The sequence below is a fragment of the Kockovaella imperatae genome (genome assembly GCF_002102565.1).
Source record: "Kockovaella imperatae strain NRRL Y-17943 chromosome Unknown BD324scaffold_5, whole genome shotgun sequence".
In the NCBI taxonomy this organism is placed as follows: Eukaryota; Fungi; Basidiomycota; class Tremellomycetes; order Tremellales; family Cuniculitremaceae; genus Kockovaella; species Kockovaella imperatae.
Window position 1 is genome coordinate 123,466 of NW_019028945.1, and position 21,034 is coordinate 144,499.

General features: G+C 51.5%; 9 protein-coding genes across 9 annotated transcripts; 5 read left to right on the forward strand and 4 right to left on the reverse strand.

The window, feature by feature from the left end:
* Positions 1-302: 302 nt before the first annotated feature.
* BD324DRAFT_680485 (cytochrome P450) lies at positions 303-2,677 on the forward strand (the record flags this gene model as incomplete). Its single annotated transcript, XM_022019080.1, has 11 exons — positions 303-427; positions 498-668; positions 718-1,310; positions 1,367-1,432; positions 1,484-1,586; positions 1,638-1,717; positions 1,778-1,902; positions 1,957-2,147; positions 2,200-2,365; positions 2,423-2,521; positions 2,581-2,677. Exons 2-11 carry the CDS (start codon positions 521-523, stop codon positions 2,675-2,677), a joined length of 1,668 nt encoding a protein of 555 aa, XP_021871553.1. The 5' UTR covers positions 303-427; positions 498-520.
* Positions 2,678-3,637: 960 nt separating this feature from the next.
* On the forward strand, positions 3,638-5,502 carry BD324DRAFT_650140 (hypothetical protein; the record flags this gene model as incomplete). The annotated part of the gene is made up of 11 exons (XM_022018104.1): positions 3,638-3,767; positions 3,815-3,900; positions 3,952-4,018; positions 4,069-4,197; positions 4,252-4,488; positions 4,535-4,600; positions 4,657-5,000; positions 5,052-5,123; positions 5,175-5,249; positions 5,299-5,388; positions 5,449-5,502. 11 exons carry the CDS (start codon positions 3,638-3,640, stop codon positions 5,500-5,502), a joined length of 1,350 nt encoding a protein of 449 aa, XP_021871554.1.
* Positions 5,503-5,955: 453 nt separating this feature from the next.
* Positions 5,956-8,101, forward strand: BD324DRAFT_622458 (hypothetical protein). The gene is made up of 3 exons (XM_022015474.1): positions 5,956-6,401; positions 6,454-6,493; positions 6,563-8,101. The coding sequence occupies exons 1-3, from the start codon at positions 5,982-5,984 to the stop codon at positions 8,053-8,055; spliced, it is 1,953 nt and encodes a 650-aa protein (XP_021871555.1). The 5' UTR covers positions 5,956-5,981; the 3' UTR covers positions 8,056-8,101.
* Positions 8,102-8,163: 62 nt separating this feature from the next.
* BD324DRAFT_650142 (magnesium transporter NIPA-domain-containing protein) lies at positions 8,164-10,412 on the reverse strand (the record flags this gene model as incomplete). Its single annotated transcript, XM_022018105.1, has 6 exons — positions 8,164-8,718; positions 8,773-8,889; positions 8,950-9,276; positions 9,330-9,464; positions 9,519-10,257; positions 10,327-10,412. The coding sequence occupies 6 exons, from the start codon at positions 10,410-10,412 to the stop codon at positions 8,164-8,166; spliced, it is 1,959 nt and encodes a 652-aa protein (XP_021871556.1).
* Positions 10,413-10,577: 165 nt separating this feature from the next.
* Positions 10,578-12,028, reverse strand: BD324DRAFT_622464 (domain of Kin17 curved DNA-binding protein-domain-containing protein). Its single transcript, XM_022015475.1, has 4 exons — positions 11,931-12,028; positions 11,815-11,882; positions 11,433-11,762; positions 10,578-11,382 (listed from the first exon to the last, which is right to left on the reverse strand). Exons 1-4 carry the CDS (start codon positions 11,986-11,988, stop codon positions 10,807-10,809), a joined length of 1,032 nt encoding a protein of 343 aa, XP_021871557.1. The 5' UTR covers positions 11,989-12,028; the 3' UTR covers positions 10,578-10,806.
* Positions 12,029-12,739: 711 nt separating this feature from the next.
* On the forward strand, positions 12,740-14,301 carry BD324DRAFT_650144 (putative glutamate-5-semialdehyde dehydrogenase; the record flags this gene model as incomplete). Its single annotated transcript, XM_022018106.1, has 4 exons — positions 12,740-12,922; positions 12,985-13,255; positions 13,326-13,648; positions 13,705-14,301. 4 exons carry the CDS (start codon positions 12,740-12,742, stop codon positions 14,299-14,301), a joined length of 1,374 nt encoding a protein of 457 aa, XP_021871558.1.
* A 17-nt stretch (positions 14,302-14,318) lies between these two features.
* BD324DRAFT_589334 (hypothetical protein) lies at positions 14,319-15,693 on the reverse strand. The gene is made up of 6 exons (XM_022013776.1): positions 15,437-15,693; positions 15,292-15,374; positions 15,053-15,234; positions 14,633-15,004; positions 14,447-14,575; positions 14,319-14,390 (listed from the first exon to the last, which is right to left on the reverse strand). The coding sequence occupies exons 1-6, from the start codon at positions 15,573-15,575 to the stop codon at positions 14,372-14,374; spliced, it is 924 nt and encodes a 307-aa protein (XP_021871559.1). The 5' UTR covers positions 15,576-15,693; the 3' UTR covers positions 14,319-14,371.
* A 13-nt stretch (positions 15,694-15,706) lies between these two features.
* Positions 15,707-16,750, forward strand: BD324DRAFT_622470 (signal recognition particle, SRP9/SRP14 subunit). Its single transcript, XM_022015476.1, has 5 exons — positions 15,707-15,839; positions 15,910-15,982; positions 16,063-16,178; positions 16,338-16,535; positions 16,597-16,750. The coding sequence occupies exons 1-5, from the start codon at positions 15,810-15,812 to the stop codon at positions 16,684-16,686; spliced, it is 507 nt and encodes a 168-aa protein (XP_021871560.1). The 5' UTR covers positions 15,707-15,809; the 3' UTR covers positions 16,687-16,750.
* BD324DRAFT_622478 (hypothetical protein) lies at positions 16,751-20,812 on the reverse strand. Its single transcript, XM_022015477.1, has 14 exons — positions 20,150-20,812; positions 19,755-20,061; positions 19,356-19,679; positions 19,176-19,291; positions 19,096-19,114; positions 18,947-19,048; positions 18,870-18,895; positions 18,788-18,815; positions 18,503-18,732; positions 18,373-18,440; positions 18,169-18,320; positions 17,968-18,103; positions 17,899-17,914; positions 16,751-17,855 (listed from the first exon to the last, which is right to left on the reverse strand). Exons 1-14 carry the CDS (start codon positions 20,723-20,725, stop codon positions 16,758-16,760), a joined length of 3,198 nt encoding a protein of 1,065 aa, XP_021871561.1. The 5' UTR covers positions 20,726-20,812; the 3' UTR covers positions 16,751-16,757.
* Between the last annotated feature and the right edge of the window lie 222 nt (positions 20,813-21,034).

Below are 21,034 nucleotides of genomic sequence, written 5' to 3' on the forward strand. Positions count from 1 at the left end.
GAATGACGAGGGATGAGTCTCAACCAATGTAGTCGATGTCTATTGGAGCCAAAGATGGTATCTTCAGGCATTTGAAGGAGAGAGAGTTGACTGTCTATCATCCGTGGCATGAGTAGTACAGGATTGGTTCTGAGTTGAGGAGCTGTGTACCCCAAGCCCTGTGATCAATGGCACGTATTACGCCACTCATAGCATGCTCCGTCCTGGCTGTAACAGGAACGAGCGCGCCTTTGCAGTCCTGTGAGTGGGTCTGCTGTCTCGGGTATCGTTGCATTGGAGTCTGCCTGTACGCGTCCGGCACTCGAATGTGCGTTGTTCTCCCCCCTATGGAGTATCAGCGATATGTTCGGGTGGAGCCAATTTGTCCCTCGGTCCATTCGGCGTTATTACGAAGGGGGGGATCTGATGCGATCGGGATCTACAATATCTATATCTGGATTAGCCTGTGCGGCAGAGGCTACATAAAGAATGAATGCAAGTGGAAATGAGACACTTACCAACTCTTTGACATCTGACCAACATGTCCTTGATTGCTTACTATACATCACTCCTCGGGAACATCTCGCCAGGTCTAGCTGGAATCATTTGTCTGGCCTCATCCACCTTGTTGATCCTCATCGGATGGGTGGTGCGAACCCGAATCCTAACGCCGTATCGACACCTCCCCTGTAAGTCGTTCGCTCAGGTTCAGGGAGTCATCACTGACAGTTTCTATAGCTCCTCCAGGCCTGTCCCTAAAGCACAATCATTCTTCTCTCACATATAGTACTCCTTTCGGACAAAAATGGGGAGATTGGTTCAAGACCTACGGCAATACCATAGTGGTTCGAGTGGCGCCTTATCATCGGGAAGAGATCCTCACTATCGATCCAGGCTTCGTACGATACGTACATGCCAATGTCAATGACTTTGAAGGCAGTCCAAGACTCGGTCGTGCCATGGTCGACATGGGCATCCATGGCGCGATATCCTGCGCGAAGGGGGAGAAACGACAAAAGATTAGAGCAGTGTTTGAACGCTCTTGCTCCCTCGCGGCTATGCGAGGGTACTTCCCTCGCTTCATCAACTTGGCTTACAAGGCTAGAGACAAGATCATGGAAGAACTTGAGAGCGATACTGAAAAGCGCTCAGGCAAAAAGCCAATCAACCCATCGACCCATGCCGTAGGATACCAAATGGGAATCGTCAGCACCGTTCTATTCGGCTTCAACGAGGAGGATATCGCAAAAGGAAGGAGTACCGAGGTTCGAGATACCATCATGGCTTTCCATAAAGCTCGATCGGAATTGAAATGGTGGGATACAAAGAGTGTAAGCCTACGCACTTTCACATTGATGGGTGGATGGCAATACTGACATTGCAACAGCTTTTCCGAACACCAAGATACAGACGATATAATCGAAGTCGAGATCAGTTGGCCGTCGTCGGGAAGGTGAGTGTGTGGCCTTCCTGTCGATCGATCTTCGTGATGACAGTATTGCAGAAACTGCTACGAGACAAACAGGAGAAGATTACCCGCGCTTTCGGTCAAGATCTGAAATCTGACGATATTCTCGAGGCAGGTGACGATATCATCAGTACATGGTGTAGGTTGCAAAGATCATCCAGCGAGTCAAAACGGCTCATGGTTCCTCCAGGTCGGCTCAATATGTCGAAGGATATCCCAGCGAGTCAGAAGATCTCCGATCAGGATTTAGCCGACAACGTTCCCATTGCTGTGAGTCTGCTCCTCGTGTGGCACGTCCAAGATGAAGATGAATTGAAGGTGCTACTGTAGATGGCTGCTACACTTGACGTGTCACGAATGATGATTTATGAGATCATCCATCGCCTGGCGAGTCACAGAGATATACAGGACAAACTCCGAAAGGAATTTTCTGCTCTTCCCGAGGAACCTTCCCTGTAAGCGGCGCTGTGTGACTCGCATCCACATAATAGAAGCTGATGAATGCACAGAGATGATTTGGCCAAGGTGGCGTATCTTGATGCCTTCCTGGACGAACTAGTCAGAATCGATAACGCCTATACGACGATCGAGCGAACTTGCACACGTACATGTGTGGTACCTCTACACGACCCGATTACTCTCAGCAACGGTCAGACTGTGAACTCAATCACAGTCCACAAAGGGACAGACGTTTCCATCCGTCAGTATCCCCATGTCCTTCATGTTGCGTCGATTGTTGATGACGGCCGCAGCCATCTGGAATCTAAGTGCCGATGAGAGACTATACGGTAGCGATGCTACAGAATTCAGGCCTGAGCGACACCTGGACGGCAGCACAAAAGGAGCCGAAGGCGGCACGGCTATACACGCGACCTGGGGTTCCTCAGCTGGCTTCTCTGGCGGGCAAAGAGGCTGCCCGTAAGTCGTCGAACAAGCAACAGCCATCACAGTATCACTGATGGGAACTTTTCGTAGAGTCTACCAGTACCCTCTGGCCTTCATGCGAGCGTTCATTTTCGTCATGGTTAGATCCTTTGAGATTTCTGAACCTACGGATCAAGATGTTAAGATATGGTGAGGGATTCCGGGCCGTGGCATCAGTTGAGCAGATCAAACGTTGACTGGTATCGTAGGGTCAGCTCGTCCGCAGAACGAAGAGAACACAGGGTCAATAACAAGCCTGTCACTTGGATTCCCACGATCTTCAAGCCCATCTCTCAAGATGTCTAAGACGGATTCATTGCTGTATCAACACTGTCCTCAATCTGCTTTGCAACAGCGGACGTTTCCTGATGTATGTGGATTGTACCCAGCTTTTACTGTGTACACTCATGAATTTTTCAGATGCTGCTCGACCAGACCGGAGACTGTAATGCTTCGATAAGGCTGTCGAGACGCCTCAGGTCTCGTTGTGAGCTGCTCAGCATGAAATCTGGGAGCTACCCCTGAGGATATTTCATTCTTGATGTGAACATCTGAGCCTGAGAGCCCGTCATGGCGTCGGGGCATCTGCGCTGATGCATCGTGCTTTCTTTGGTCGCTGATGGGGATGTCGTCTTTCCCTGTCCTGATGTCTTCATCGGTACTCCCGCTACTTCACCTGAGGTCTGATCTAAGGGTCTCTTCATCCTCATTGAGACGTAACCCCTGTTCGTTCGCTAGCATTGTCGCGAGGTGTCACAATAGAGACTTGTGGCGAATAGCTAGTGGCTTGCATTGTGGTCGGGGCGCTTGATATCATTCCGTGGTGAAACGATATAGTCTGACAAGGAGGCAGTGGTAGAGTATGAGCGAAAATCATCTTCTGATTGCATCGCTTCTGATATCTGCTGATCCTTTCAAGTCATGTCAAACTAGCTTAGCGATACAACAAAGATTGTTCAGAATAGTTGCGTATGATATGAAGGGCCAGAAATATCGACCCGTGTCGACAGGTGTCTTGGGGCCAATCAGGGACTAGTAGCTCACTGATGGTCTTCAACTGTTTAGTATGACGCCTGACGACTTGACCAGGACGATGAAGCGAGAAGCCCACTCAGCGGGGTCGGATGCCACAGTGCCATTTTTGGCACCACGTAATGGAAAAAATACTCGGAAGGTCAGTCAGAATGTCAATCCATTCATTGCACGTAATTTTAACCCAGTGGACGACCTCTACAACCCGGTCTGCGAGGCCATGAATTGACTCTCATGGTACGGTTCACCATCGAATCGGTGCTTTCAGCAGCGAGGTCAAGGCTATATGCCTTTCAACCTCGTCTCGATGGATACAAGCAATTTGGATCAAGGAGAAATCAGCTACCAAAGCATGCTCAGATTTGTGGGTCTGCGTATCTCATAGTCAGCAGCAAGCTCATACTTGGATAGATGGCATTGCAGCGGTGATCTTTCTGTTGCTATTCACAGGATACAGCTTCAGTGATCACTTCACCGCGCCGACTACCGCGCCAACTGTGAGCAAAGGTCCACAGCCGTTCTCTTCTCTGCACTAACATTCCGGTCAGATATACGAAGCTGGAATCCCTGGATTTAATGTCTTTCGCAATGTTTGGTATAACAACCAGACTTTTCGTGAGGCCTATACCCTCTCTAGAACTGGCGAAGGCTGAACCCGTTGACAGACCTCTGGGACCCGACGGACGCTGCCATGCCAGTGGAGGATTCGATCTTATCACCGCGAACCAAGGCAGTCGTCCACACAGAAATCCCGATAAAGGGCAGGCATGTTGTCTATCTAAAGGGCGCATCGTGTGAGCTCGCTCTTCCGCTGCGCTTCAATCAAATGAATGCTGATTCTACCCAAGTGCTGATTAATGAAAAGGCCGGAGACGAATGGAGTGGACTATGGCACTATTATCACTTTGCAGCGGAAGCTATGCTCGGCGGTCTGACGGCTTTCTCTATCGCTGAGAGCGTAGAAAGGATAGAATCACCACAGGCGTACCTCCCTGTGGTCCCCGATAGACTAATCATTCCTTGGGATTCGAATTGGCACGATAGGTGGGGTATCAATCCTTTGATGGTAGATGCTCTATTCGATGGTCAGTCAGGGGTTTGACGGCCGCTGTGAGCGCTGACGCTCTGTAGATGTACTGGAGCCTGAACAATGGGGCAAATGGAGAGAGCACGACAATTGGATATTCTTCGACCAGCGTGAGTGTGATATCGATCCTTCCATGCGGGCACAATGGCTAAGACTGACTTGTCAGTGATCATTGTCGATCGATGGGCTGCGCACCGGTACAATAAAGGCACACAAGCGTGGAACAAGATGTCAGTCGACATCTTCGAGAGACCACACCCATTCGAATTCTTTGCACCCGTTCGACAGCGGTTGATGAAGCATTTCGGCTTCCACGAGCATACCTCAACTATACCGAATGTGGTCTATGTAGATCGACAATCGAGCGATCGAAGGCTCGTTGCTGAACATCACGAAGCGCTCGTAGCGCTCTTGCGCTCCCGGCATGAGAGAGGGGAGATCAAGTTTGTCCATGCTGCTTGGGAGAACCATACGGTGATTGAGCAGTTTCATATCTCGGCCGATGCCGATGTAAGTCAAGCGGAAAGAGTGTCAATTGGTAGTGACCGCATTTCTTTCCAGATCATGGTTGGCGTCCATGGAAACGGCCTGACACATGAGATGTGGATGACCGAAAAGGCCACCTTGGTAGAGGTGAGGCCGATAATTGACTCGACTTTCGTCGCTTGGCTCACGATATTCCAGCTCTTCCACCCTGGAGTCTTTCTCAGAGACTACCAAGCCGTCGCTCATGTTTTGGGCCATCAATATTTTGCCGTCGTGAGTTGCTTCTTAGCCGCTAGTTGCGAGTAGGCTGATCTTTGGCCAGTGGAACGACACATTGCATACTCAGGCTGAATGGGAAGCGGATCCGGGGGAGAAAATGTCTTGGATGACGCACAGCGGAACAGAGTTTCCTGTAAGTCGGGTGGCTCGATCTGCTCAATCTGTGCGACCGTCTCACTCACACGGCGTCCAGCTTTATGTGCCTTTCTTTGAAACACTGCTTGATCGACTGCTGGCTGGAGTTTAAGTACGGGAGCCGAAGCCCGTTTTATCCTGGTCATCGTTCGGGTGACGGCTCATCCTTGTGGATCTCTTGCGATGCAAAACAGCAAGCGCCACAAAGCTTTTGGCGTCCCGATGCTCTACCCGCTGTCTAGGATTTGAGGACTAAGAGTCAATCATACAAGCTCACAGAGGGCAGGGTGAATCAGGGGAATACACAAATGTTGTAGTAACATTTAGGCGAACTGGGCAAGGCGTATCCCGTGTCAAGTATGAGGTAGATTTGCACATCATTGGTCACACAGATCTCACATCAATGTCATCTGTGGTAGCTATACGCACTCGCATACCCCTCTGCTGCTGACGACGAACGTCCCGGTCTCCTCATTGTAACTGGCCAATTCCCGAGCCGAAGCCACCTCCCCGGATGAAGCGTTCGTCGATCACTCGAAATTTCTGAGTGATGCAGTCACTTTGCGTTGAATACTTTCATCATCTGTCCGCATGCTCTGCGTCGATGGATGGATCAGGGCAGCACGCTTTGCAGCGCACGCTGGTCCTTCGACCTTGCGTACCCGACAATCTTGGCTAGCCAGCACTAGAGCATCAGGACAATCCCTTCACACCTCAGCTCTGACCAGACTGGAGGCTCCCACACCAGGCGTGCAGGAGCATACCGACGGGCCTGATCGAATCGAAGACGAGTTCTTCAGGGATCTGGAAGCAGATATAGACGAGAGGGAATCGGACAGCCGACAGGTCAGCACACCTGCCTCGAGGTCGAAGCGATCGTCAAAAGACGAGAAGCCAGTCATCCACTCTTCGAGCTGGGATTTGAGGCCACAACCTGAGGAAGCCTTTGATGATGTCGTCAGCGAGCTTTTGAGAAGAAAGAAGAAGACAGAGATGAAACGAATGCAGCAAGTGAGTGTGCTTTGCTTCCAAGATTCGACACATAACAGCTAACACGGCACAGGGCGGGTTTCTCGATCATATAACGGTCCAGATTCGCGGGGGTGAGTGTAACGGAATGGGGGGCGGTTGTCCTCCCGTTTAAAGTCCCAGCTGATCTGGATCCATATCAGGTCGAGGTGGTCATGGCGCAGCAGCATTCACAGCGACAAGCAGCGGTACCCTTGGACCGGCTTCCGGTGGTAATGGAGGACAAGGAGGATCGGTATACCTCAAGACTTCACCAACTCTCACGTCCTTACACAGCATTTCGCGCCGGATCAATGGAGGACCCGGTGGCAATGGGAAAGGGGACACGTTGCATGGAAGACCAGGGACAGATGTTGTGATTGAGGTACCTGTCGGTACGGTCGTGAGGGAGATCAGACGAAAACCAGATCCCACATCAAAATTCGCTGGGCAGAATGGATCGGTCCAATTTCCAACATCCCGAAATCTCAAGATCGCCCATCCCCTGGCTAGCAAGAAAGACTCGGCGGATATTTTGGAGGTTGAGGAGGACTTTGAGGCGTTGGACAAGGGTGATGAGGCGGACAATCAACCTATGAGCGAACAGGAGAAGAAAGCTTGGGACAGAACTTTTGTTCTGTTCCCTGGAGCAGAATTCACGAGAGCAGAATATCGTCGGGCGGAGAGAGCCCTTAAGAAGGGTGGACGCGCCGAGAAACCACCCCCGACGTTTGAACAGGAACCGCCAAAGACGTTGGATTTGGAAGTCCCAGTCACTGGTGACCCGATTTTATTGGCTCGAGGGGGACATGGAGGAATGGGGAATCCCTTCTTTTTCGGTTTCTCGGGCTATCGACAGCCTCGAATTGCTGGGCGTGGGACCATCCCCTACACCTCGACATACGAATTTGAGCTGAAACTATTGGCCGACGTGGGTCTTGTGGGATTTCCGAATGTGGGCAAGAGCACCATCCTTCGAGCATTGACTGGTCGACGGGCCGAAGTGGCCGATTACTCTTTCACGACGTTGAACCCTCAGATCGGTGTCGTCAGAGTATGGAATGACGGGACGTTTGGTGATCCCAACGCACCAGAAGGTCGATTAGTCGTCGAAGATACATGGAAAGAGAGGGATCAGGAAGCCGAAGGAAGGCTCAAAGGAGAATATCAATCAGCTCGAGGGCATCGAGAGGTGGTCACACCGCGTGAAGATATGGAGCCAAAATATGAAGTGGCCAGATTCACCATCTCCGACAACCCCGGATTGCTTCCCCTTGCATCTGAGAATGTTGGTTTGGGACACAGCTTCCTAAGGTCAATCGAACGATCACTCGCCCTAGCATACGTGCTCGATATCACCCGACCAGATCCGGCTGCGGACTTGATGACGTTGCGAAACGAATTGGACACGTACAAGGAGGGATTGACGAGTAAAGGCACAGTCATCATCTTGAATAAGGGCGACAAAGTGGATGAGCAAGTCGGGAGAGAGCGTTTCGAGCGCGTCAAGGATCTCGTTGCGACATTGCCCGAGGCTCAAAATCTCGAAGTCACCGTTTTGAGCGGCAAGTTTGGTCTGGGGATGAAGAAGATGGTTCAGGGATTGAGACAAAGGGTAGAACAGGAGAGGGCAAAGACCCAAGAACGCTCAGCGTAGAGGAGCTCTATCAAGTCATTGCGTCTATGCATACATCGCATGGGGTGATCTGGCATGACAGAGGTATAAAAGCTACAATTGATTGTCCGACAAGGTGTGGTCATTGAGTCACCCAGGGAGCGTTGAAGACCTTTCAGTACTATCTCCTCGCTGGATCCGGGTTGAACTCGGTGCTCTTCCGCGACCTTCTTCTAAATCCGGTCGTCTTAGGTTACTAGCTCTACGACCAAAGTTGCCGGGCAATGGCGCACTAGGTGGCGTGGTAGCCATCAGAAGAAATCCTGCTTGAGATGACAGTCCTAGAGTAGGAGTAAAATCACCCGTTGACGTCTTTTTGACGAGCTTGATTCGACCAAGAGAAGCAACACCTCCCTCGCCCGGACTGAGTCCATTGGCGAGTGTCTCTGGCGATGCGATAGGTACCAGGAGCGGTGTTCGCTCGTTGAGAGATGCCGATAGACCGTTGGAGTGCGATGAGATCCGAGACGTTGATGGAAGTAGGACGTTGAGCGACGCGTTAGTCGGCATGGCCCTGGGCAACGGTCGATAAGTCACAGTTGGTGAAGTAGCTCTGGACTGATCCGGAGTCGACTCGTCGGAGGGTTCCTCTTCTTCTTCAGAGAAAGAAGTGAGGAGGTGCACGCCGAGAAATGTGGTTGCGATCTGTATGGAATTTTCAGCACTCAACTCTTCGGGTTCGAGATACGTCTGGCTCACTCCGAAGACGAAGTTGATAAAGCTGGATGGAGTGATGTCTCTGAACTCCTGGTAGAGCACCGCAGATCCGATGATGGCTGCCAGTGAGAAGAAGACGAATTGTGTGGGGATCACTTCCTGCATAAATGGTCAGGCCGAGAACAAGGTTGCAACTGGGAGCAAAATTGCGACGCTCACCTTGCTCTGAAAGCGCATGAGGGCTCGGTTCAGAAACTTGACCTGGAGGACGCTAGTTACTATCAAGACCACGACCAGAACCCATGTGATCCAGGAAGCGAAGGCGGACAGGAATATCGTCGATAACAAGCTTGACAAGGCCTTGGTAGACAGCACTGTGTACCCTCCAAACAATGCACATACGCCGACGTCGATCCCGATGTATTTTGCCCCGTATTTGTGCGAGCGGGACAGAAGAGACAATATCACCATGGCGACCAAGTTGAGACAGGTGTAGACAATGAAGGGGACTTGACGAATGGCGTGTACCAGCCCATCAGGGTCAAGCTTTGGGTCTCATCAGCTTTCGACGATGAAAAGAAGATCAACGTGTGACTGACTCTCGGATTCGACGCATTCGATGAGTATACCACGGTCACTGCGCCGACAATGGCTAAACCCATTCCAATCAATTCTTTGGCGTGAAATCTCTCCCTAAGGATCAACGGAGCGAAGATGCAATTCGCAATGAGGGCCTAGAAGACGGGAAGTTCAATCAGCTGACGCTGTCCAGACGATTGGGGACTCACCACAGTGCCTAGCGGAGCGACCACACTAGCCGGAGCGAAGCCATAGCTGAGGAAGTTGCCTCCTTCTCCAACAGCAATGAGACACATGCCCAACCACCAGAGCTTGCTCTTGAGATACTGTCCCTCCTCCACTTCCGGCTTGTCCTCATCCTTGTTTTTCTGCTCTCCAGACTGATGGCGCGAAGATCGTTTGCGACCCCGATGTCGATCGGAGGGATCGTTGTCGCTTTTCCTGATGTGCCCGCTGTCTTCATTCGAGGAGAGATCGATGTCCGTTTTGTATCGTGGTGGTATTCGTATCGGAGTTGGCGATGGTAATCTGGAGCGGGGATGCGAGGGTCCAGGGTCAGGTACAAGCTGGAGACTTCGGATGTCCGTCCTTGCGCCGGTTTCCCGCGCCTCCTCGCTACTACGTCGTTTTGAGCTCTCCCCTATCTCAGCATGTCGGTCGCTGGGACTCTGCCGGCTGGTCTCTTGACCCTTTGCTCTGCTCGGAATCAAGGTACTTGGGACCTCTCCACCCGGCGTTGTAGGAACGACGACGACGGGCACAGCTTCGACGATCCGAGCTTTCGGTGAAGGCGTAGGAGACGGTTCGTCATGGTACGAGCTCTCGGACTGGTAATCGGGGCCAGGGTCCACGTCCGGCTCATCGTGATCTGGCGAGGAACGCCCAGAGCTTGATTTTGAAGCTATAAGCTCTTCATTTTGACGCTGATGGGCCAGCTTTTGAACAGTCCTACACAGGCGCCATCGTCAATATTGCTTACCCGGATTTGATGGCCGACGAATGCCAGGAATCGCTCACAATGCTAGACTGATGAGGACATTACCTCCGCACGCGATAGCCACGCCAATGAGTGACGACGTGGACACAGACGCGATCCTTGTCATGCCGCCCCCCCGTCTCCTGAACGCTGCCTCAAGGTCGAAGATGGTCAAAGTACGAGGTGACTGACGCAATTAACGTCGCCGAATGCTCAAAAAATGTTTGTGATTTTGCCGAAATGTGGAGGAGGCAGATGGATGTTGAACACTTGTGAACGAGCTGCTCAACAATTTATGCGGGAACCATGCATACAATGGATACAGATATGTTGGACAGACTATAGCCTCCATTCGACCGGGCAGGAGGTTCTGGTTGTCCGATGAAGCCTTCATCAACGGAACACTCGGATTGCAACGGATAAGCCTACGGCCACCCGGCCTCCCATGAAGGTGGGTAGCCTCGTCGATCCAGGGGAGAAGTCACCAAGGAGGGACAAAGTCTAAGCGTGGCAGACTCCGTTCACTGCAAGACAAACCTCCTACCGCCATCGCCCGTCCTCGTCGGCCCCATACCCTGATAACCCTTTTGTCGATTGGCTTTTCGAGCCTGATCCTCTTTCATCAATCTCTCTGCCTCTGACACATAGCCCTTTTTGGAACTCGATCCCATGTCACTCTCAGTCTTGGCCGATTTGGCCGATTTGAAGACGTTTCCGGACGCCGGGCGTTTGAGAGGATTCAAAGTTGCAGATGCCGATGGTGTTTGAACTCCGGCACCGCCGAATGAGATGGTAGGTTTTGACGGACCTGCTTCGGCGTTGATGTTAAAACTGATGCCAGATGAAGTGGGTGTAGGCTCGCTGGCTGTGGCAGCGGGCGTAGATGCCGGGTGGGTGGATGAAGCAGTTGGCGAGACCTCATCAGGATTTGGGAAGAGGCTCAGCGTGAGCTTCTCTCCCTCAGCTTTCTGCAGTCCCGTTTCCTCTGGAGCCTTCTCTCCCTCTTTAGCCTTGGCTCGAGCGATCTGAGCAGCGAGCTCTGCCCGTTCTCGTTCCTCACCATCCAGCTGAGCACGATCTCGTTTCTGGAGAGCGGCCTGAAACATGTCAACGGGGGGTTGCCAGTAGGTTGAAGCAATTCTCTCACCTGCTTCGCAAGAGTTTCTGGACTACTATCTACCCATGTTATCCAGAGTCCCTTTTCATCCTCGTCGACCTTTACGATTCCAGCTTTACCAAGAGTCATGATGAATCCGTTCAATGTAACCCATCGCGTAGCATTCATATGTACATGATGCTTATCTTGGATGTATTCGTTGTAGACTGTGTTGGCGCGGACACGATTCGTCTGATGCCTCGTCCTGAGGAGCGACACAAACTCGTACTGGAATTGACGAGAGAATTCTGCGATTGTCTGTCCAGCTTTAGGTCCGACTATCATCATTTTCCGCATATGCGGCTCGGATCGAGTATGAGCCTTGAAGGTAGCTATCAGTACCCCTCTGTGACTGACTGCAGACGGGACTCACCTGAAAACCATTTTCATCCCTACATTGCTTCTCACAAATCTGGCAGTACCAGCGTAGTCGACCGAGGCCTATGCTACGTTAGTCTCTGCTGATCCTGTAAGCTGGAGAGACTCCACCTTTGGCTTTCATAGCATTGGCCAAAGCCTTTGGAGTCCCTGCACCTGCTCTACCCATCGTGCTGGTGTTGTCGACAACGTCGCAGAGGTGGACAGAGAATGTGATGATTGAGATTCAGAAGCAGGCAGACTGGGTGGCAACAACAGACCAGCGGAATCAAAATTTTGGCTGGCAGCAAAGAGAGGTGGCAGATAGCCTGTTACTTGGACGTGGATGGCTTTGGGAACGTCGACCAAACAGGGCCACTGTCGATGGTGGAGAGGGCATCCATCATCTCTGAGCGGCTGCCCTCGGCAGGTGCACGAGACGGGTCCAGGAGGCCAGAGTTTGCGTAAATGCGCCGCTTCAACGGGTGTCATCTTCACCCGGACAGAAACATGTCAGGCCGCGTATAGAATGTTCTCGTCAGCCCATGCCGGCCAAGGACGGGACTAAGCCTCACAACCTTGCTCTGGACATCTAGGAAGTCCTGCTCAGCTTGCAAGAGCTGGCGATTGGATCTCGATATCACTGTTGTGCTGGTCTCCCCAGTGCGACCTATCCTACTCAGGTCAAGCTTGCATCGCAGACAGTGCCACTAGCATCTTTGTATATTGTAGAGAGATCAGTCGGAGCTGTCCAACATGTTTCACAAGACAAGCTCGGCCACAGTACGCTATACACACACAATGGGCAACAGAATCACATCGCCCATGAATGCCACTCTGCCACCACCGAAAATTCGTCACCCACCTAGCATTCCGAGTCGAAATGTTCAATCCTGAATCTGATTCAACGACGTCCTCGAGTGACGAGACAGATGTCCAGCATGGCGGAATCCAGCTCATCGGGATCATCTGGGGCGGAGAGTATCGCCATAGCGGCGAGGAGGGCGTTTGAAGAATCTCAATTGGTCGATCCAGCAGAGCGAAATGTAGCTCTGCGGGCAATCCACAAGATCCTGAATGAACGGAGAGAGGAAGTGCTAGAAGCGAACCAGAAGGACATGGAGGTGGGCACGATAGAGAGAAGAAGAGTAAAGGGATGATTCTGACGAATTGCAAATGCAAATAGGCTGCCTCGGCTCTCGTTGATCAGGGCAAACTATCATCGACCCTCGTCTCTCGTCTCGACCTGTCTAGAGCGGGTAAATACGAATCAATGCTTCAGGGCGTCATGGACGTAGCTGCTTTACCTGCTCCAACGGGTCTCGTGACGTTTGCGAAAGAACTCGGACCAGGATTGGAGCTCCACCGAGTCACCTGTCCAATTGGAGTCTTACTGGTCATCTTCGAAGCTAGACCAGAGGTCGTTGTGAATATTGCCGCCTTGGCGATCAAGTCGGGTGAGTTGATGCTTTCCTCACCCAAGAGTCACAGCAACGGTATCAGACGCTGGCTGATAGACTCGATTAGGCAATGCAGCCATCTTGAAAGGTGGCAAGGAATCCATTCACACCTCTACGCTCCTATCAAATCTCATCGCTCAAGCCTTGTCTTCCACCTCCATTCCTCCCACCTTTATTCAATCTGTCTCTACCCGATCTCAAATCTCATCTTTGCTCGCCCAAGACAAGTATATAGACCTTGTCATGCCTCGTGGAGGGAACGAGCTCGTCAAGAGCATACAGAATTCGACTCGCATACCAGTCATGGGTCATGCAGATGGAATTTGCGCCGTCTACCTTGACGAAAGTGCGGATGAGCAGACAGCCATAAGAGTGACCGTAGAGTCAAAGGTGAGAGCTTGTTCATCTGCGAAGAAATCCCGTTAATGGAGCTGACGTTGGCCCAGATCGACTATATGGCAGCTTGTAATTCAGCAGAGACCTTACTGGTCCATGAATCCATCTTAAGTTCTGTTTGGCCAAAAGTCGCCGTCGCATTAATGGAGAAGAACGTGGCTCTTCGATGCGATCCCTCCTCTCTTGACGCTTTACAGCACATTCAGCTGGCTGCCGTCAATTGTACTGCATCCACGCCGTCTGACTATACCACCGAGTTTCTTGGACCAACTCTGGCTGTCAAGACGGTCCCTTCAACAGCCGCCGCGATCCAACACATCAATGCTCATTCCTCTCATCATACCGATTCTATAGTCACCCAGTCAGAGGCCTCCATGTCAACCTGGTGCAGAGGCTTGGATTCTGCCAATTGTTTCATCAATGCCAGCACCAGGTTCGCCGATGGGACGAGATACGGTCTAGGCACAGAAGTCGGTATCAGCACGGGTAAAACACATGCGCGTGGCCCTGTCGGTTTGGACGGATTGGTGATTTACAAGTACATGATGAGGAGTACGGTCGCCGGTGGAAGCTTGATATCAGATCACGAAAAGGGCGGCAGGGGGTATACACATACAGATATCTCTAGGGAAAAGCCAATGTTTTAGATGCATTACACTAGTATTACAGAGTGTGTTGGGGCATGCTCGCCGTACAAAACCTCGCCGCACTGGTCGCTCATTTGGCATACCGGTCACTGAAGCACTTTATCAGCTACGTGCATATTGATGGAGGCCACCCATTGACTCTCACCTCTTGAGGGCGGCCCTACGATCCAGCATGGCCTCTGCCAATCTGCCCTCTTTCTTTGCCCGCTTGAGCTCACTCCGATCCTGATCGCTAACAACGACACGGCCCGCACCCCACGTCTGAGCCTGTTTACTGAAAGGGCAAAGTCAGCACCGTCCCCTTCAAAGTCCCTTACGTCCATCAACTCACTTGCGCTTGATTTCATCTTCCACTGATCCACCGACAGCAGCAGCTCCTCCTCCTCCTCCAATTGTTCCCATCCTCCGTTTCCCCTTCTCCCCCTCTGTACCCATCTTGGCTTTGAGGACAAACTCTCGCTGACACTTGATCCTGAATGATTCCCTTTCGCCCACACTTTCTGAATCTGCTCTGAGCTCGATCTTGCCTCCTAGAGATGGTCCAGGAGTGACAGAGATGTACTTCTCGGAGCTGGTCCAGAGGGAAAAAGATGGGAATGGTGAAGATGAGCTGACCGGCATAGGTTTGAAAGCCTCCAAAGGACCACGAGAGGCCACGACTGCCGTCAAGACTCCAGACGGGGAAGCAGTCAGGAATGTGCCGCTATGGATACTGTCAGCAGAGAAGTTCCGGATACAGGTTTCAACACACGCTGTGGTCCGTAGCGAGATGACCTCTTCGCTTCCACTGAGACGAGAAGCGACCCAGACGTGATTGATATCGCTTGGCTCAACCACAGCCAGAACCTCAGAAGGCGAAAGATCGTCCATTCCCTCCGGGGCTTCAGGGATCTCAACAGGAGCAGCAATGACCCGTTGCCTCTGAGGATCGTACTGAGCAGAATCAGGATCAGCCATCCAATGTATGCTTGGCACAACTTTGTCACTCACAGCAAGGCAAGTCAAGGGTTCAGTCGGCAAGAGGATGAAAGCGGGTCCAGAAACTTCCACAGGCTCGCTAGGGAATATCCAACCTATCAGAATTGTAGCATCAGAGGTCGATGTCTCTACCTCCTGGGCTCCATGCCGCACCCACCCTTCGGATCAGCAGAAGCCATGGCTTGAAATTCTACGTCTCCATCCTCGTCCTCAACCTCTCGATGATGCCTCTTCTTTTTCTTCGGCTTGTCGCCCTTGAACTTGAGCTTTTTAGATACAACGCCAGAGGAAGACATCGGGGAGATCTCAGGGCCCTTGAAGACGACGCGGCCGTCTTAGCTTTGTAAGTGCCGTTCGTGAAGGACAAAGTAGAGATATCACAAAAGTCATCATACCTTCTTCATAAAACCTCCGGGGACTCCGGCACTGAATGAATTGGTGGTTGTTTCGAAATTCCCCCGCTGTTTTGCACTTCCTCACCTACCCTTCAGCATTCGACACCTCACACGATACCCTCTACAGCGCGCATCATGCCTCAAGAACTACTGCAGCCTGATCAGGTAGGCTAAGGCGCAATGATCCTGAGCATCGAGACATCGTGCTGATGATACCCAATCCTCTGCTTTACAGTTTTTAGAACGGTTAGAAACCACCTTTTCAGACCCATCTTCGTCAGGAGCCATATGGCTCAATCATAAACGATGTGAGCGACGGCGTCTTTGTTCACTTGGAGAAAGGGACTTGGAGAGGATGGTAAAGATGCTGATGCTGGACTTTGCACAGATGATCGCGAGGATGCGAACGAAGACGACGTGACGATGGAGGATGGCGAGGATGGACCAGAGTTTCAAGTATTGATACGGTGTACAACGGGTTCAGGCTCAAAGTTCTCGTCAAGAGTGAGTCTCAATCTCGGTGTGTCGCACACACACACACATAAAAAGCTAGGTGATGGGGATCTAGATCACCCTTTAGGGTGAAATGCTGCACCGCCTGACTTCAAAGAGTCCGATCATTTCAACTGTGTACCACCATCTGACCTTCTTTCTCTCTCTCAGATACCAGCTACTCGTCTACCAGAATTTCACGCTCGATACGGCTCTCTCCTCAAAGCATCTATGGCTCCACATATGCGGAAACGAGATCGTAAACGTGAGAAGATAAGAGCAGAAGCAGCAGCGAAGAAGAAGAGGGATGCGTACGTGGATGTTGAGATTAGCGCAGCTGGAAAGAGAGGTAAAGGTCGGAGACAAAGGGTGAGTATTTATCTATTCCTAAGAGAGGCTGGGAAAGCCTGCTGATTGGAATCAATCGCAGATGCGCAAAGTCGCTGCCCAAAGGAAGAAAGAAGCTGAGAGAGAGAAGATTGAATTGAGGGAAAGCGGACAGACCAAGACGGCTGCATGAGCTCAGGGAAAGAAAGCTCAACCAAGCTAGTGCCAGTGAAGCACGCACGCCATGCAGATGTTCAAAATGCTTTACAGTTTTCTCGACTCGGGTGGACCAAGATAACTATATCCTCTCTCTCTGATACCTCCGAAATCTAAGAGGACTCTCTCAACGACTATGCCAGCGGTCATTCCCCAGATGGTCACAGAGTGTTTGCCCGGCTTTCCAATATCGTCAATGGTCATGGTGACATTTCGGATTTCTTGAGCTACCACGTCGAGCCAATCGGGAGGCACTGTGCCGCCGTGTTCGATAGTCACTGAATCAGGGATAGGCGTGATGATCTGAGGATCCTTGTCATCCCACTGAATACCCAGAGCCAGCTTTTTGCCATAAATGAAATTGATAGATGGTCCAATCTGGACCGTGAGTTCTGCCTTGTCCTTCGAAGTCGTGGCAGTAGTCCAGAATTCGTATGTGAGGCTGGGTCCTTCACCAATAGTGAGGTTCTGGTCTGAAACTGGCAAGACAGATAGGCCAGAAACGGTCCGACCGTACCATTCGTGCTCTTCCCATGCGTATCCCTGGGCCGAGTGACTTGAGGTATAGTGACCAGCTTCAATCACGATATATCCATCACCTTCGATAAAGCCGTGGAAATCGGATGGCGGAAGGGCAGACTTGGCAGGCACAGCGACGGGAATGTTAACAGTGACGTTGGTATGATCACTGCCGTGGATCGTCATTCCTCCGCCGGTAGAATACATCTCTCCTTTTGAAGGGAGTTTCTCCCAGTCGATCGAAACGGAGAATCGGATATCCCGACTACCGTCAAGTTTGACATGGCCTTGCGTGATGGATGGGACGAGCCAAGTAACATTAGTGTCAATGACAAAATCGACATCTTTGGGTCCACTAGAGTAGACGTCGATCCAGCGAGATGATGCGCCATACGGGTCCATTGACTTGAGCAAAGGATTCCAACATTCCGAGCTCCACCCGGGACAGCGATCAAAATCGCTTCCTGGCCAAGATCCTCGAGAATTCTCGACTGCGACTTTGTAATAGGATGGTAAGCCTGGTGGTTTCGCCTCGCGCGAAGGACGTGAGGGAAGGAAAGTTTCGATAAAGGTGACGGGCGGCATGAAGTTTCGCTGCCTTTCGACAGGTGCATTGAAGTTGATATGCTGATGGGGTTAAGCACCTCACGAACTCATCCGTTCGACTTACTGCTTGATCAAGAACACTATGGACGGGGGGCGTCAGAACGATTCGCTCCCATCCTCTGTGACTACTCACTGATCCCACTTGCCGCCATACAGTTCATGATACTCCCTTGTGATCTCACCATCCGTCTTGAAATACTCGATAGCTTTCTCAGCCCACATGTTGGTCGACGTTCTCCCTTGATCGCCGTACGCATTGTTACGTCCCGCTGGGCGGCGGTGTCGCCCAGTCAGCGCCTCTTGTCTCAAGTTGACGATGTGCATCTGAACTCACTCGCCACATACAGCCGATTGAGATTCGCCATTAGCCTGACTACGCCATGTATGAGTTCGAAATAAGCTGTACGAGTAGCTTTGGGCATGGCATGGAAGAGGGCGTCGGATCGAGACTCGAGATCGTCCCACTCTGCAAGAGCTCTTTCGGCTCTAGCTGGACGTTAGCTGGCTTGTACACTACACCGCGGAGGGCATGGCGCACTCTTCGTAATTGTAAAGGGACCAGTGTTGGGGATGTAATAGTTCAGGCTTCACTCGGGACACGTAGCGCTGTTGATCCGAGTCAGTTTGCCAGAGACAAAGACGCGCGACTCGCTCGCCGATGTACTGACTGAGAAGGTGCCTAGGACGTGAGCCACTTCGTCTGCGTACTCCGGTCCAAAATCTCGGGTGGCCCATTCCTTCATCCATGGCGTCACTGAGTTCCTACCCCATCGACTAGAATCATAGGCAATATTGGTAAAGTAATCAAGGGGAATCTCAGTGAGCTTGAGGTCACCGACGTTCAGAATCCAGACTTGATTGATGTCGAATGCCTGTGCAATGTCGAGTTGTTCCCACACTGGAGGGCAGCGTCAGCAAGAGCACATGATCCAAAACAGAGAACTTTGTCCGACTTTTGGCGAGGGAGATAGTATTGATCCACTGAAATCGGGTGCTTAGCATCAAGACGGACCCAAAGAACAGAAGTTCACTCACCTTGTACGATCTGGGCACACCGACGTCTGTCAGACTCGCGTTAGGAGCTTCAACCTCAGAGCGCATTTCGTGCTCACATTCGGCATGATAGTAAAGCCCGGCGCCCCCCTTGTGTGTGACATCTCGCCTCGGTGTGGCCATGACATTACCCCAATTGTCATCCGCGAGCATGATGGTGACTCGAGGCGGGGTCAGCTTTCTATGACCCCATCAACATTAATCTCACCATCTTCAGGCACTTTGAGCTAGAGAATAGGACGTCAGCGATCGGATGTCCAGCTACCACGCAGTCCTCGGCATACTCACACCTTGCTGATAGAACCCTTGGACTTCCTTGTACATGACCCAAGTCTGTGGCATATCAGAGATATCCGTTCTCTTGTTGACCCTTCGCAGGATATCCCGTTGAACGTCAACGATCCCTACATGGCCGTCTCTGTAAGTCTTTTCGCGAGTCCCCTGACGGTATGAGGATCTATGACTCACCTTCGACGAGTTCGGGACTTGCTCCGATCAGAGGACTATCTCCATCGCCCCTCATGCCCAAAGTGTACATGGTTTCGAGACCTTTTGCCCGTTCCGCACCGTATTCCCACCACTTGATCAATGTCTCGTTGTTCGTCCAGTCCCACGGTCCACTGCCCTCTAAATCCCATTCGGCCTTGTTACGCGCCATGGGTTCATGGTGCGATGTACCTGAGACGATACCCATTCGTTGAGCCAGGACCTGATTGGGACCGGGTATAGCAGGTTGAGGCAGACCATTTGCTTCGGGATTCAGACCGTCGACGTAGTACATGCCTGCCCACACTGTCAAGAATTGACGTCAAGGTCAGCTCGATTGGAGTGGTGTCTCTTCAATCAGAAACTTGTCCGTCCACTCACTCGCTGGCCAGAGATAATTGGCTCTGAGCCGTAGCAAAAGCTCAAACACCCGTTCGTACATCCCTACTTGGAATGGACATTGAGGTAATGGTATCTCAAAGTAATCCCTTGCCCAATTCCAAAGTGCAGGTAACTCATCATTGAGGAACAGGCCACGGTATTTGATAGTTGGTTCACCGTGAGAGCAGATTTTAGAGCTGTCAAATGCGATTGTCTCGTGTTTGAGAGTAGGCACGTCGTCCCACCAGTACCAAGGGGAGATGCCCATCTGTTCCGAGATGGAGTATAAGGCGTAGATAGTGCCCCGCTGAAGGGTGGGACAAACGTCGCCGGTCAGTAAGGGTTTCGTCTCTGTCTCTCTGTTCTCGGCTTTTAAACGCTATCTCGAAACTCACTCTGTCAGATCCAGTGAGCATCAACACCTCTTCGAGATCTCCCTTGACTCTCGGATTTTTGACGACTCTCGCGTCCCAAACTTCCCACCTGCCTTTCATATCATCCGTCCAATCGGGCTCGAAGGACTGAACGAGTGAACTGTCCACAGAGCCAACGATGATGGCACTTTCGACACCTCGAGGAATCGTATCATTATAGACAGCCGGTTTGAGTCCCGTCACACGCTCGATATCATTCGCGAAGAAATGAGCGGCGATATGAATCGCTTCATCGTCCGTTGAATCAATAAGGATAGGAGGAGAATGTCGGATCCGACGACGAGGTATATGAGAAGAGATGATGAAGGGTGAGGGCGGCAACGTCGTCGCGCTCGAATCGACGTCATTGGTAGATCGTCGGCCAAGTAATGTACGCCAAGATGTTTTGACAGCGGCGAGGAGGGTATCTGAGAGAGTGGTTGAATCGTGTACGGCGTAAGGTGAAGTGGGGAATGAAACGCATTTCGGATCACCGAGAGCGAGCGCGTCGTTCGGAATAATGAGCAGCGAGCTCAGCACAGCGCGAAATAGCAGCATGATGCTCGTCAAGCGCAATCCTGCTGAGTAGTATGGTCGAACGCCTTTCAGTCAAACTCCCTCTCTGATCAGTCACCAAAAGTTGCAGGTAGCAGATGACAGTAATTTGGAACCATCCTCCACCTCCGTCATGACACATCGGTGAATTCGGACCGGAAAATGACCGCTCAAATCCGAACAGACCTCCTCCGAACGAGTCAGACGATGCGATGCATGGATAGAAGCTAAAGGTCATAGAGTACACGAAACCGCAGCATTTCTTGCATATGGTATATGAAGAGAAGAAAGTCACGGGAAGTAGAGCGTACA